Below are 13,459 nucleotides of genomic sequence, written 5' to 3' on the forward strand. Positions count from 1 at the left end.
AAACATTTTATAAACTCTCAGTGTGGTCATGTTCACTCAATACTTCATGACTTTAAACCAATACATGAGTAAAATGTTTACCATTATTCAGATTATCTACTCATTGGGGTGTGTGTTGGGTAAAACCTGGGGTGGCAGGGGAAATTGCTCAATGTTTTTAACATCAGCTCCAGGACTCCTGTTTCTGTTTCCCATCTGCCACACTTATAAACGAGTCTTTCAAGTGCCCCACCCCCCCCCCCCAGGCAAGAGCTGAGCAGGTGTAGCACTTTCCACGTGTTCACTGCCCCCACCCCGTAACCCTGCCCCATCACTTTCTCCCCTCCCAGTCTCTATTCATTGGGGGGAGGGGGGAGAGAGCTGATTGTTTGCAGCAACTGGTCAGTTCCCACAACCATTCAGCGGTTCCACTCTCTTCGATCCACTTGTTGGGAGGCTGTAGCAGTCGGAAGGCAAACTGCAGTGTGAAAGCTCACAAGACTTTTTAAATTCAGTCTCAGCGTGTGGCTGTTTCCGACAAGATTGACAATTAATGCCCATCCCTGAGGAAGAGATGGCTTGATGCCATTTCAGAGGGCAGTTATGAATTAATCATATTGGTGTGAAATTAAGTCACATATTGACCAGGGCTCAATAAGGGTGGCAGGTGGGATTTTTTTAGAACAATCTGTCAGTTTCATGGTCACATTTGCTGATATCATGTGTCACATTAAAGTTTAAATTACATGTCTTGCATGCAAAAGAACTTGCATTTATATAGCACCTTTCATGATCAAGACAACCCAAAAGGCTTTACAGCTCAGCATGGTAAAAGTTACATTACTATTGCAGTTTAAAAAATGTGGCAGCCAATTTGCACACAGTCAGGTCCCATAACCAGTAATGTGATAATAACCTGATAATCCTTTGCAGCGATGTTAACGGAGAGATAAATATTGATTAGAACTCCCCTGCTCTTCTTCGACTAGTCCCATGGGAACTGTTGCATCCACCTTAGAGGGTTGACACATCATCTATGGTCTAAGCAGCTGAAGTCGGTCCTCAAACTTTGTGCAACCAAAAGTGTAATCAAGAGACACTGCTTTCTTTGCAAGGTGCTTGAGAGAACCTTTCTTGCTTGGGGAATGAGAAGGATTGTCCATGCCACGGAGCATCATGAAGCATCTTCCAGCATTGTGTTATCTATAAATTACTACCACTAAGCACTTTTCTCAAAGACTCCACATCTTTAAGCTGGCATCAACTTGTTTGTATAGAAAGTATCGGGCTGATTCCTGAACAATAAGATGCCTGGATTCAGAGGACACAACATCCAATGAATTTGCACGTTACTTCTATTCAAATACCCCCATGGCTTCATAGCTGTCCTATTTGTGTAAACCTTTCCAGTCCCACAGCCCTTCAAGAACTCTGCTTTCCTCCAACACTCACCTGTTGTACACCTCCAACCCACTTCCCCCCTTCAGTCATCCAGGCCTTAATCTCTGGAATTTCCTTCTTAAAATTTCTACCAAAACTTCGATATAATGACAGAATGACAAGCTGCACGAAAGTACTACTTTCAGTCCTGTTTTTAATCAGGTAACTTTTTCCTATCTCTTCTCTTAAAGAGAAAGCTGTTTAGTTCCAGGCCGGTGGCCCTTCATTCCTGGCAGGGCTGTTAAATCCACATGGTGCCATTGTTTGCTCGGTGCCTATTTGAAAATCTTCTTTGTGCTCACTGTGCACATTCCGCACACATTCTGCTGTGTCCCCCGCCCCCACACCCCATGCTTTTTCCCTATTACCTTCTCTGATCCCAGATTTAAGGATAGGCTTTAAACAACACAGCAGCTCAAAGTGGCTGCACTGAATCCACAGACATGAGCATCTCTCCGACCAGCTCAAACAACAGTGGATAAGCAAAGGCTTAAAATATTTCCTGCCGTTTGCTTTACAGGGATATAAGAATCATGGTCTCACTGTCAACCTCGGTGTGCATCCAGCTTTTCAAGCTGGGCTTGGTAGGACTCTGGGTAATTTAAAAACAAAATTACATTGATGGGACAATGTGCAGACAGACTGAATTTTGCAGTGCTGGACTGTGTGGCCAGTAAACATCTCACTGTGAGATTGGTGGTCACTTAACACTGCCACCACGCTGGGGACAAAACGTTAGTGGAACTAAACTTCAGCAAGACCATTAGTTTACACTCTTCTGCATATCAAACTGCATTTTTGTGATTGGGATGCAGGGTTTTTTCAGTCCTTTTGGGGTATAAGTTTTCTTATTGCTGTTCCTAATTGCTATCCCTCTGTTCTTGAAGAATCTGCAAACAGAACGAGTTTCAACTCTCCACTCTCTTTCCCAAGCACTCATACTTCTTGTTTGAGAGTAAACCCATAAGGGTGCACAAACACATACGAAAAGGATTGTGTGGGGTGTCATTCTTTCTCTATGTTGGGTTAGGTAGAGGTAGCATTGGGGAAGCTTATAAGTAGACTCAGCCTCCCAGGTTGGGAGAAATTTAAAGCACTCACTCCTGATTGTTATTAGAGTCCAGTTCTGTCCTGGCTGAGATCAGCATGGACTACACGATGAGCTACAGGCCTTCTGCAGTGTTTGGTGCAGTGTAACACTGGGTGGTTCATTCACTCACTTGCCCATCAGGAGAACAATAATTTAATTTTGCCAACACTTTTATTAATTAAATCCTCCCATGGCCTTTTACCTGCCCTACCTGTGTAATCTTTTCTGGCCCCATAGCCCTTATAGAACTCTGCTTTCCTCCAACATCCACCTTGGAGGAAAGCAGTTCTTCCCAGGGAAGCCCAGTTCTTCCCTTCAGTCATTCAGAACTTTATCTCTGGAATTCCCTTCTTAAACCACTAAACCTTTCTCTCCTCCTTTAAGACCCCCATAAAAAGCCACCTCTTTGTCCCTCCTTTATCTTTAGTCGATTATCTTAATATCTCCTCTTTGGCTCCTGTCTGTTAATGTTCCAGTGAAGCATTTTGGGATGTTTTTCGATGTTAAAGGTGCTATAGAAATGCAAGTTATTGTTGAGTCTTTGAATATTTGTGTGTAATCATTACATTTTCACTTTGCGTGTGTGATGCCACTAAGACCCACAGATGGGATTATTGACCGCCATGTTTACCCAATGTACTGCTCAACAATCCTGCTACTTACTTTCAGCACCACGACGTACGGAGCTCCATCTGGCCCCAGTTTGCTGCCATTGACTTCCACGTGTTTGAGCCACTGGATGTGTGGCTGTGCGTCGCTGAAGACCTTGCAATGGAATTCCACATCACTGCCCACAACCACTGACTGGTTTGCAGGCAGTCCTGCCTGAAGAATAGGCCGATGTGGAGACCTTTCTAAAAATGAAGGAAACATTTCAGATTAAAATAAAGCAATGCCCACAATTTCATTTTTATTTATTATTATTATTTATCTGTAGGGTACAAGATTATCAGCATTTGAATTAAGCTGCCTGGTGAGCTAGCGGAATTAAGGGAAAGGGTGTTGGATGCCAGGAAAAGAGAGTAGAATACTGGAAGATTTGACAAATGAATGACTTTCTCTTATCCTTGTATGTGAATATTATTTGCTACCAAATAAACCTGTTGGACTTTAACCTGGTGTTGTGAGACTTCTTACTGTGAATACTACTGGCAGCTTTATCATGAATATGGAATTAGAAAGGCCAATTGATCCATCCGGCCTATTCCCTCCACACATTATATTGCTACACTATAAATCCTACCCAATCTATGTGATCTTCAGGAAGGCAACCAAATTCGAAGAGAATGAAACTCTTGTGAATACTCGCCTTGCCCAACAAACTACCAGACTACTGACCTAATTGATACCAGTCATTACAATACCAAGTTCTACATATCAACCAGCAGGTGATTCATCCTCCTAAGTTGAGGTCTGCTTAATTTTAATTTTCCTGTGTGCCACTCCCTCTGTTGGCACTCTCCCTTTTAGTCACCATCCTTCCCAAAAGCACTCCGACTTGGGAGCTTTCTCTATTCCTTCAAATTCTGTCACTGAGCTTGCATGTTCCTCTTACCTCAAATTAAGAGATGTGGGATTTTTATCTAGGTTCTTGCGTTGGCTGGGGGCTGGGGGCGGGGGGGGGGGGGGGGCGGTGATAGGGACAAGAAAGCAAGGCAAGGTTACAAATAGAGTGTGGCTGTAGTCACAGGTTTTCAGTGGACCATACATCAGGGCATCTTCAACTCAGGACCTTGTCCTGAACTACTGCACTAAACAAAATAAAATGGCAATCTATGGCTGCAGAATTGGCATGGTGCCGCCATGGAGGTTGACAGAGGCAAGCCTCAATAAAACCAAGTCTATTACTGACAGGAGATAATGCAGCAAATGAATGGAAGAAACCCATGCCTTTGAATATCTGTTATAACACATTCCTACTTGGTGTTTACATTATCAACAAAGGTGACCTTGAATTAAAAATGCAATTAATTATATCTCATACCACTGCAACTCACCAACTGTGACAGTTCATTTTGAATATTAATCCTCATTTTAATACCTATGTTTCAAATCAGCTTCTGTGGTGTCTAACCACACAACCTCTTTCTCATTGTTCACAGTGTAACTGTAGTCTTTAATCAAGCTTTGACAGGAATAATAGATTAGGGGGCTGAAGTTTTTTGGGACTGAGCCCAACTCCTGGTGTTAGTATGAGGGCTTTCTATGATCCAATATGATGCTATATTATTTTTACAACGAGGTCTGGTCCTTTCTTTATAAACTCAAAGTTTGATGTACTTGTATGAAGTTTAGAATATTCGCTATTCTGTCTGGGAGATCTGGTGGTAATGGAGGAGTCTCACGGGCCATACGTTTTCTTTCCATTTTCCCAACGTTAATGAGAGACTGAATAAGCATGTCAGAAAAAAACACAGCTAAAATAACAAGGCTTTTCCCCTTGGTGACTTATTTGGTAAGAGGTTCACCACCACCTTCACAAGGGCTTGACAGTGAGGTCCACATCCCACCGATGAATACAAAAAACGATGCAATATGGGTATGGTCCTAATCCCTAGATACACTTAAGTTTAAGATTTTTTTAAGTTTAAGTTTATTTATTAGGGTCACAGGTAAGCTTACATTAACACTGCAATGAAGTTACTGTGAAAATCCCCTAGTCGCCACACTCAGGCACCTGTTCAGATACACTGAAGGAGAATTTAGCATAGCCAATGTACCCAACCAGCTCACTTACTGTTACACAATGATGTTTAGGAACCATCAGAAAAAACCTGGCTCCTATATTCCTATTATTCACCCACTTTTTATTAGTCAATCACTGATACTGGGTTAGTATTCCTTAGCTGTCAGTTATCACCCTCTGATACATCCACCTCCCCCAGCAGGTGAGTGCATTGACATTGAAGCCTGGATTTTCCAATTGCCCTTACTTGAATGCTGCTGCAGCCCATTTGTATTTAGTTGGATCAACACTGGCATTGCACTACGCCAATCAGAAAACTCTCTTGAGTCCTTGCAGCATAACCAACCATCTCACCTGCATCCGATTCCACCTGCCCTGAGTAGATGGCCTAAATCCAGAGGGATCGCAGTATAGCAATCAGGAGTCAGAGCCCAGGATGATTTTCCATTCCTCAATATAGACCTGGGCCCTGCCAGAATATCAACTAACTTGGCACAAGCCAAGTAAGTAAGGCACAGGCAGGGAGCTTTGTATATCTGAGCTGCTGACATGGCTGAAGACCTTGTTAGCTGTGTTTCAGATGGTGGCACTCAACACCCTGTGTTAGAATGTTGTGAGTACAGGTTTCACCTCAGAGAACTGAGCACAAGCTTCAGGCAGACACTACAGTGCAGTACTGAGAGAATTATCACACTGCAGTTTGTATATTAAGCATGAATTCACTGCCCCATTTCCTACATTACAACAGTCACTACACTTTAAAGGTACTTCCATGGATATAAAATGTTTAGGGATGTCCTATGGACATGTCTTGGGATGTCCTGTGGGCATGCAATATCTGGACTTCACTGATGACTGCGGATCACTGTGAACAGTAAACCTCATTTTCTTAAATAAGTCAACAAAAGTTGACTATAACATTCAGAAAGAGCAATAAATCAGCTTTAAATTGAAGCAATCCTTTCACCTCTTATTTCTGCATTTAATATTCTCCATGCAGTAAACAGGTTAACCTTGAGGCTTGTTTGAATGCACAATAACATCTTACTAAAGGTGATCTTATTTGAATTCCTAATCAATACAAGATACAAGACTCTTCAGCAATTTATTATCCAATCCCTAAAGAGTTTTACAATTGGATTTTCTACAATTGCCTTTAAGTGTATTAGAAATCATTGTTATTACAGACAAAAGTAATTAGTGATTTTTTTCCAATAATAATAAATCGTTATAATTTAAAGCTACTACTTTCATCTTCTTTTCCAATCTTTAAGTACCTCTCGGGTTCAGAGGGTAAGAAAAAGTCCATTCCTTCCACAAACCATAGATTGTTTCTGTGTTATGGTCTCATTTCATCCATTTAATGTCCCGTGGGGTAGTTCTGAATAAATACTCCCAGCTTCCCCAAGGTAATCAAGCTAAACTCCACAATATTCATTCCGCTCGGTCATTCAATCCCACTGGACTACTGCCTTCCACAACCACTGCCCTCCCACCCATCCCCAATCTTCTCAGGAGTTTCCTCCTCCTATAACCCCAGCATTGTTCACATCTCAATATTTCTCCAGCCCCTTTTTAAAGGAATTCACAATCGCTGCTGTGTTTTTCAGAAGTTTGTTTTTCTTGCCTTGCCTCTGCCGGTACCACATGTTCACTGGTCTCCAGACAGAGGTTAAGGTTGACTTGAGCTTGAGATTTCAGTCCTTGGGAGCAATTTTGACTTTGGGTGTAAATATTGGGTGACAATGGCTAAACCACCCATTTCATATCTCTTTCAATTAAGCAGCAGCAAGCCATTTGCTCCAGAAAATCTCATTCAGATCAACAAAATAAGAATGTCTGGTGGATCTGAGGTGCAACCCCATAGTTCATCAGCCTCTCCATCACCAAGTACCTCCCCCTTATATGCCCAGAGGTCCCAACTTCCATTCTGTACTCAGCTAACTCACCTCAGCGGGGTTCTATAAAAGGCCTCAGCACCTCTGATTTTGAGTGCGTGAAATCAGTCACGATTCCCCATTCTGATTGCTCTCCGAGATTCGGAATGGACCGGTTGAAGACAGGTCTGGGCAAGGCTGTGATGTTCTCCTCGGTAAGATTCAGGATCAGCTTGGTGAGGTACTGTAGGCTGTTCAGCACAAGTCAAACCATTGCCCAGTGAGGCATCGATGCCTCAAGGAAGAATGAGGTGGAGATGCCGATGTTGGATTGGAGTGGGCACAATAAGAAGTCTCACAACACCAGGTTAAAGTCCAACAGGTTTATTTGGAATCACAAGCTTTCGGAGCACTGACTCACCTGATGAAGGAGCAGCGCACCAAAAGCTTGTGATTCCAAATAAACCTGTTGGACTTTAACCTGGTGATGAGAGGCTTCTTACAAGGAAGAATGGCTGAATAAATAAGGAATCTTGTATTTATATAACACATCATCACATTCCAAGGGTATCCGCAAAGCACTTCACAATCAATGGGTTACTTCCGATCTATAGAGATATCGGCAAGCGCTGCAGCTAATCCTTGCACAAGATCCCATAAACAGCAAAGGAATGAATTTCTAGCCCATCTGTTTTTGGGCCAGTGATGATAGAGGGCAAGCTCCTCTTAGGATAGTGTCACATGATTAGTTTTGCCCACGAGAACAGGGAGGTGAGATCTCAGTTTATTATCCACCTGAAATGACAGCACATCTTAGAAAACAGAGGCCTTCCAAGTACAGTTCAGGAGTGTCAACCTGGGCAATGTCCTCAAGCCTGGGACTGGAGCTTGAAACCATGACTCTCTCATTACCAATATCACATTGTGGTTTCAACCTATATTTGTTAGCAGCCTAATCAAACTGAAGAATCATCTTACCGAGTATATCCAGCTGGTAGATGTGGCTAATGCTGCCATATTTGTTCTTAACCACGCACGTGTAATTGCCACGGTCAGAGGGGACTGCACTCTCCATCACCAAACTCCGCTGCTGGTGTTGAAACTAGAGGAAGAAATCAGATAGAAGATGGTCACCAGTCTTCTTAAAGGGCTCTATTTCATAGAAACCCTACAGTACAGAAAGAGGCCATTCGGCCCATCGAGTCTGCACTGACCACAATCCCACCCAGGCCCTACCCCCATATCCCTACATATTTACCCACTAATCCCTCTAACCTACGCATCCCAGGACACTAAGGGGCAATTTTTAGCATGGCCAATCAACCTAACCTGCACATCTTTGGATTCTGGGAGGAAACCGGAGCACCCGGAGGAAACCCACGCAGACCCGAGGAGAATGTGCAAACTCCACACAGACAGTGACCCAAGCCGGGAATTGAACCCAGGTCCCTGGAGCTGTGAAGCAGCAGTGCTAACCACTGTGCTACCGTGCCGCCCTGCCGGTTACTGAATGTGGACCTTTCCAAAAGTAGAAGGAACAGAAATGTTCCCTGGCCAGGTCACCATTGGCTGATCAGCTAACTGTAGATCAGTACATCATTGGGTGAAATATTGTGCAGCTTACAATGCTGACACTCACTGACATCTCCAGTCCCCACTTCACAATCAGTTAGTGAAATATGGAAGCCAGTAGCTGTAATAGAGAACAGGAGGCTGCCTGGTTTCGGTGACTGCTCATTGCCCAGTGATTGGAAATGCACGGTTTCATCAAGGGGAGGTCATGCCCGACAAATTTGTTAGAATTCTTTGAGGAAGTAACAAGCAGGTTAGACTTCCAGTAGGCCTTTGACAAGGTGCTGGGCAGGAGGCCGCTGAGTAAGATAAGAGTCCATGGTGTTAGAGACAAGGTACTAGCATGGATAGAAGATTGGCTGACTGGTAGAAGGCAGAGAATGGGGATAAAGGGGTCCTTTTCAGGATGGCAGCTGGTGACTTTTGGAGTTCTGCAGGGGTCAGTGTTGGGACCACAACTTTTCACTCTGTACATAAATGATCTAGATGAAGGAACTGAGGGCACTGTGGCTAAGTTTGCAGATGATACAAAGATAGGCAGAGGGGCAGATAGTATTGAAGAGGCAGGGAGGCTGCAGAAGAATTTGGACATGTTAGGAGAGTGGGCAAAGAAGTGGCAGATGGAATACAGTGTGGGAAAGTGTGAGGTTATGCACCTTGGTAGGAAGAATAGAGGTGTAGACTATTTTCGAAATGGGGAGAGAATTCAGAAATCGGAAGCGCAAAGGGACTTGGGAAACTTAGTTCAGAATTCTCTTAAGGTTAACTTACAGATTGACTTGGTAGTTAGGAATGCAAATACAATGTTAGCACTCATTTCGAGAGAACTAGAATACAAAATAAGGGATGTACTACTGAGGCTTTATAAGGCTCTGGTGAGAGCATGTTTAGAATATTGCGAGCAATTTAAGTTTAAGTTTATTTATTAGTATCACTCGTAGGCTTACATTAACATTACAATGAAGTTACTGTGAAAATTCCCCAGTCGCCACACTCCGGCACCTGTTCAGGTACACTGAGGGAGAATTTAGCATGGTCAATGCACCTAACCAGCACGTCTTTCGGACTATGGGAGGAAACCCACGCAGACACAGGGAGAACCTGCAGACTCCATATAGACAGTGACCCAAGCTGGTAATCAAACCCGGGTCTTTGGTGCTGTGAGGCAGCAATGCTAACCACTGTGCCCCCCTACCACTGTATTTTGGGCCCCGTATCTAAGGAAGGATGTGCTGGCTTGGAGAGGGTCCAAAGGAGGTTCATGAGAATGATTCCAGGAATGAAAAGCTTGCTGTTTGAGGAGCGTGAGGAGTCTGGGTCTGTACTCAATGGACTATAAAAGAATGAAAGGCCTAGATAAAGTGGACGTGGGGAAGATGTTTCAATTAGTCGGAGTGACTAGGACTGGAAGGCACAGACTCAGTGTAAAGGGATGACCCTTTAGGACTGAGAGGAGGAGGAATTTCTTCCGTCAGAGGATAGTGAATCTATGGAATTCATTGCCACAGAAGGATGTGGAGGCCAGGTCATTGAGTGCATTTAAGACCGAGATAGATAGGTTCTTGATTGGTTAATGATCAAGGGTTATGGGGGAAAAGCAGGAGAATGGGATTGAGAAACTTATCAAGACATGATTGAATGGAGCAGACTCGACAAGCCGAATGGCCTAATTCTGCACTTATGTCTTATGATTGCCTCCATTCCTGCACCCACCCCCACACACAAACAACCTGCCACTCTTAGGACTCCTTCGTGTCAACTCTCCATCTTAGCTTGAAAAGGCAAACTCAAGGTTCTAGAATAGCGACTTGGTGAGGCACTACAGAGTGGCCGCTGGGCCTATACTGAGCAAAAAAGATTCCCTTTGTCTTCCAAGTAGAAAGGTTTTGGTACACCATGGCAATTACCTTGTGTAATCGGTTTCTGGAGCAATGGAAGCTTTGATGCAAACCCCTGGCGAGGTTTCTAATGTTTGCGCAACAAATCCCACTGACACCTTTAAATCTTTGTAAGAAGTAACAGGCGTGTCAACTAAACAGGATGTGTTTCAAGACGTGTTTTTGATACCTTAGATAAGAAAAGCAAAAGGTTGTCCAAAAGTATCAAAGTTCCGATTTACTGTTTTACTTCCTAGGAAAGGACACATTGAAATACCTCATTCATGGAAAGATTTGAACTGAAATGCTTAATAGATTCAGAAGAACTGTCTGTGTGGAGTTTTCATGTTCTCCCAGTGTCTGCATGGGTTTCCTCCGGGTGCTCTGGTTTCCTCCCACAGTTCAAAGATGTGCAGGTTAGGTGGATTGGCCGTACTAAATTGCCCCTTAGTGTCCAAAGATGCGTAGGTTAGGTGGGTCAGCTATAGTAAATGTGTGGAGTTACAGAGACAGGGCGGGGAGAGGGCCTGGGTAAGATACTTTTGTCAGAGAATCGGTGCAGACTCAATGGGCCAAATGACCTCTTCTGCAGTGCAGGGATCCTATGATTCTATGACCAGTGCTCAACTGGGACAACCAATGACTGCTGTCAGACACTCCCCCCAAGTTACTTTTCTTCCCATGTCAGCACTACTCAAAGCCAGAAGCCCACCGCTCTCATTACTGAAATAGGGAGGGAATCCACTTCTGTGCTTTCCACTTTAACTGGAGCCCTGACAGCAGTTCGTGTAGTCGGGTCAAATACATTAAAAAGTTTCAGTGACTGAGGGAGCACTATGCATAAACAGCACTCCATCAATGTAAAACTACTCACAGGAAGGCTATTAACAATCTACAGTTACAATAAAATGCTGCTCTGAACACGATTGGAGAATTGAGTGTAGCCTGGTGACCATTTTAGCTGTCTAAAAGATATGTTGGCATTTACACTGACTACATGAGGCAGCCAGGGAAATGGCTTATGGAAGGTGTGCGTCTCTGGTGGGATGACATTGACAACACTTGCCATCCACGTACGGTAAACACAGTTGGTGGCATAGAGTACAAGAGCAAGGAGATAATGCTGAACTTATACAAGACACTAGTTCAACCTCAGCTGGAATGGTGTACACAGTTCTGGGCTCAACACTACAGGAACGCATTGGACAAGGGACAGGAGAGGTTTACAAGAATGGTTCCAGGGGTGAGAAATTACGAGGGTAAATTGGAGATGTTCAGACTGTTCTCCGAGGAGAAAAGAGAACTCAGAGGAGATTTGATAGAGATGTTCAAAATCATGAGAGAGCTGAACAGAGTAGAAAGGGAGAAACTGTTTCCGCTTGTAAAAGAATCAGGAACATGGGGCACGGATTTAAAGCGATTTGCAAAAGAAGCAAACGTGAGGTGAGAAAAAACTTTTTCCACACTACTGCTTCTGGTCTGGACTGCTCTGCCTGCCAGTGTGGTGGATGGAGGCAGGTTCAATTAAGGAACTCAATAAGGCATTAGATGATCATTTGTATAGAAACAAATGTGCAGGGCTATGGAGAAAAGGCAGGAGAGTGGCACGAAGTCATGATACTCATTTGGAGAGGTGCAGACATGATGGACCAAATGGCCTCATTTTCCATCGTAACAATGCTGTGATTCTGGGTTGATATTAACTGCTTTTGTCATACTTTATTTCATTGCCAGTCTGAGAACTTCACTCCCCTTCCGTGATCCAATGACTCCACTGGAAAGTGGGCAAGGATAGGAACAGGCTCGGCATGTGATGCCCCATGTGCTCGAATAGCCCAGATGGCAGGAATTGTATAGCTACAGGCATGAATAATGTCTACTTGGTGTGAGGAAGCCAGTAAGCAAGCAACACCAAGAGCCGTGCAGAATGGCCATTAGTCAGCAGTTTTGCAGAGCCAAGTGGATAGGCTGAGGGAGCTCGGTCTTTTCTCCTTGGAGAGACGAAGGATGACAGGAGACCTAATAGAGGTGTATAAGATGCTGAGAGGCATAGATCGGGTGGACTCTCAGAGGCTTTTTCCCAGGGTGGAAATGTCTGCTACGAGAGGACACAGGTTTAGGGTGCTGGGGGGTAGGTACAGGGGAAATGTTAGGGGTAAGTTTTTCACACAGAGGGTGGTGGGCGAGTGGAATCGGCTGCCGTCAGGGATGGTGGAGGCGAACTCAATAGGGTATTTTAAGAGACTCCTGGATGAGTACATGGGACTTAATAGGATGGAGGGTTATAGGTAGGTCTAGAAGGTAGGGATGTGTTCGGCACAACTTGTGGGCCGAAGGGCCTGTTTGTGCTGTAGTTTTTCTATGTTTCTAAGTGGACAATGACGAGAGATTGAATTTAAGATCTTTGTGTTGCTGTTTAGAAAAAGAGAGTGAAAAGCAGAAACATATCTGGAAACATTTATTATGGCTTGCAAGACAATGACTGGCTTCCTTGGTTGCTGAAGGATTAAACAAGCCTTACATTCACGCGGTTAAGCATGCAATGTCACATGGGCTTTGAAAGGATTATAAAATATTGCAGATTCCTGAAAGGATTTGAAAGCTGCTTTAGACTGAAAACCAACCTGACTTTTCTAGTTTACATGCAATTCTGTAGTGAAGGCAGCATGTTTAGATAATTTTACAAAACCAAACAGCATTTCAACTTGCTGGATGTGGGGTTTTTTCAAAGTAGGTTAAGAGCTGTCATTTGGAGAGAGTACAGAGGAGGTTTACCAGGATGTTGCCTGGTATGGAGGGGCTTAGTTATGAGGAGAGATTGGGTAAACTGGGGTTGTTCTCCCTGGAAAGACGGAGGATGAGGGGAGACTTAATAGAGGTGAATAAAATTATGAAAGGCATAGATAGGGTGAACGGTGGGAAGCTTTTCCCCAGGTCG

General features: G+C 43.8%; 1 protein-coding gene across 9 annotated transcripts in view; it reads right to left on the reverse strand.

The window, feature by feature from the left end:
* fgfr3 (fibroblast growth factor receptor 3) overlaps positions 1–13,459 on the reverse strand; it is a 177,291-nt gene that overhangs the window by 72,468 nt on the left and 91,364 nt on the right. For all 9 annotated transcript variants that reach the window (XM_078223018.1, XM_078223028.1, XM_078222998.1 and 6 more), the window contains exons 6-7: positions 8,051–8,174; positions 3,173–3,363 (exon numbers count right to left, since the gene is read on the reverse strand). In XM_078223018.1, coding sequence (XP_078079144.1) covers positions 3,173–3,363; positions 8,051–8,174 — 315 coding nt within the window. The remainder of the gene's footprint in view (positions 1–3,172; positions 3,364–8,050; positions 8,175–13,459) is intronic.

This window comes from Mustelus asterias, chromosome 1 (assembly GCF_964213995.1).
Source record: "Mustelus asterias chromosome 1, sMusAst1.hap1.1, whole genome shotgun sequence".
Taxonomy (NCBI): Eukaryota; Metazoa; Chordata; class Chondrichthyes; order Carcharhiniformes; family Triakidae; genus Mustelus; species Mustelus asterias.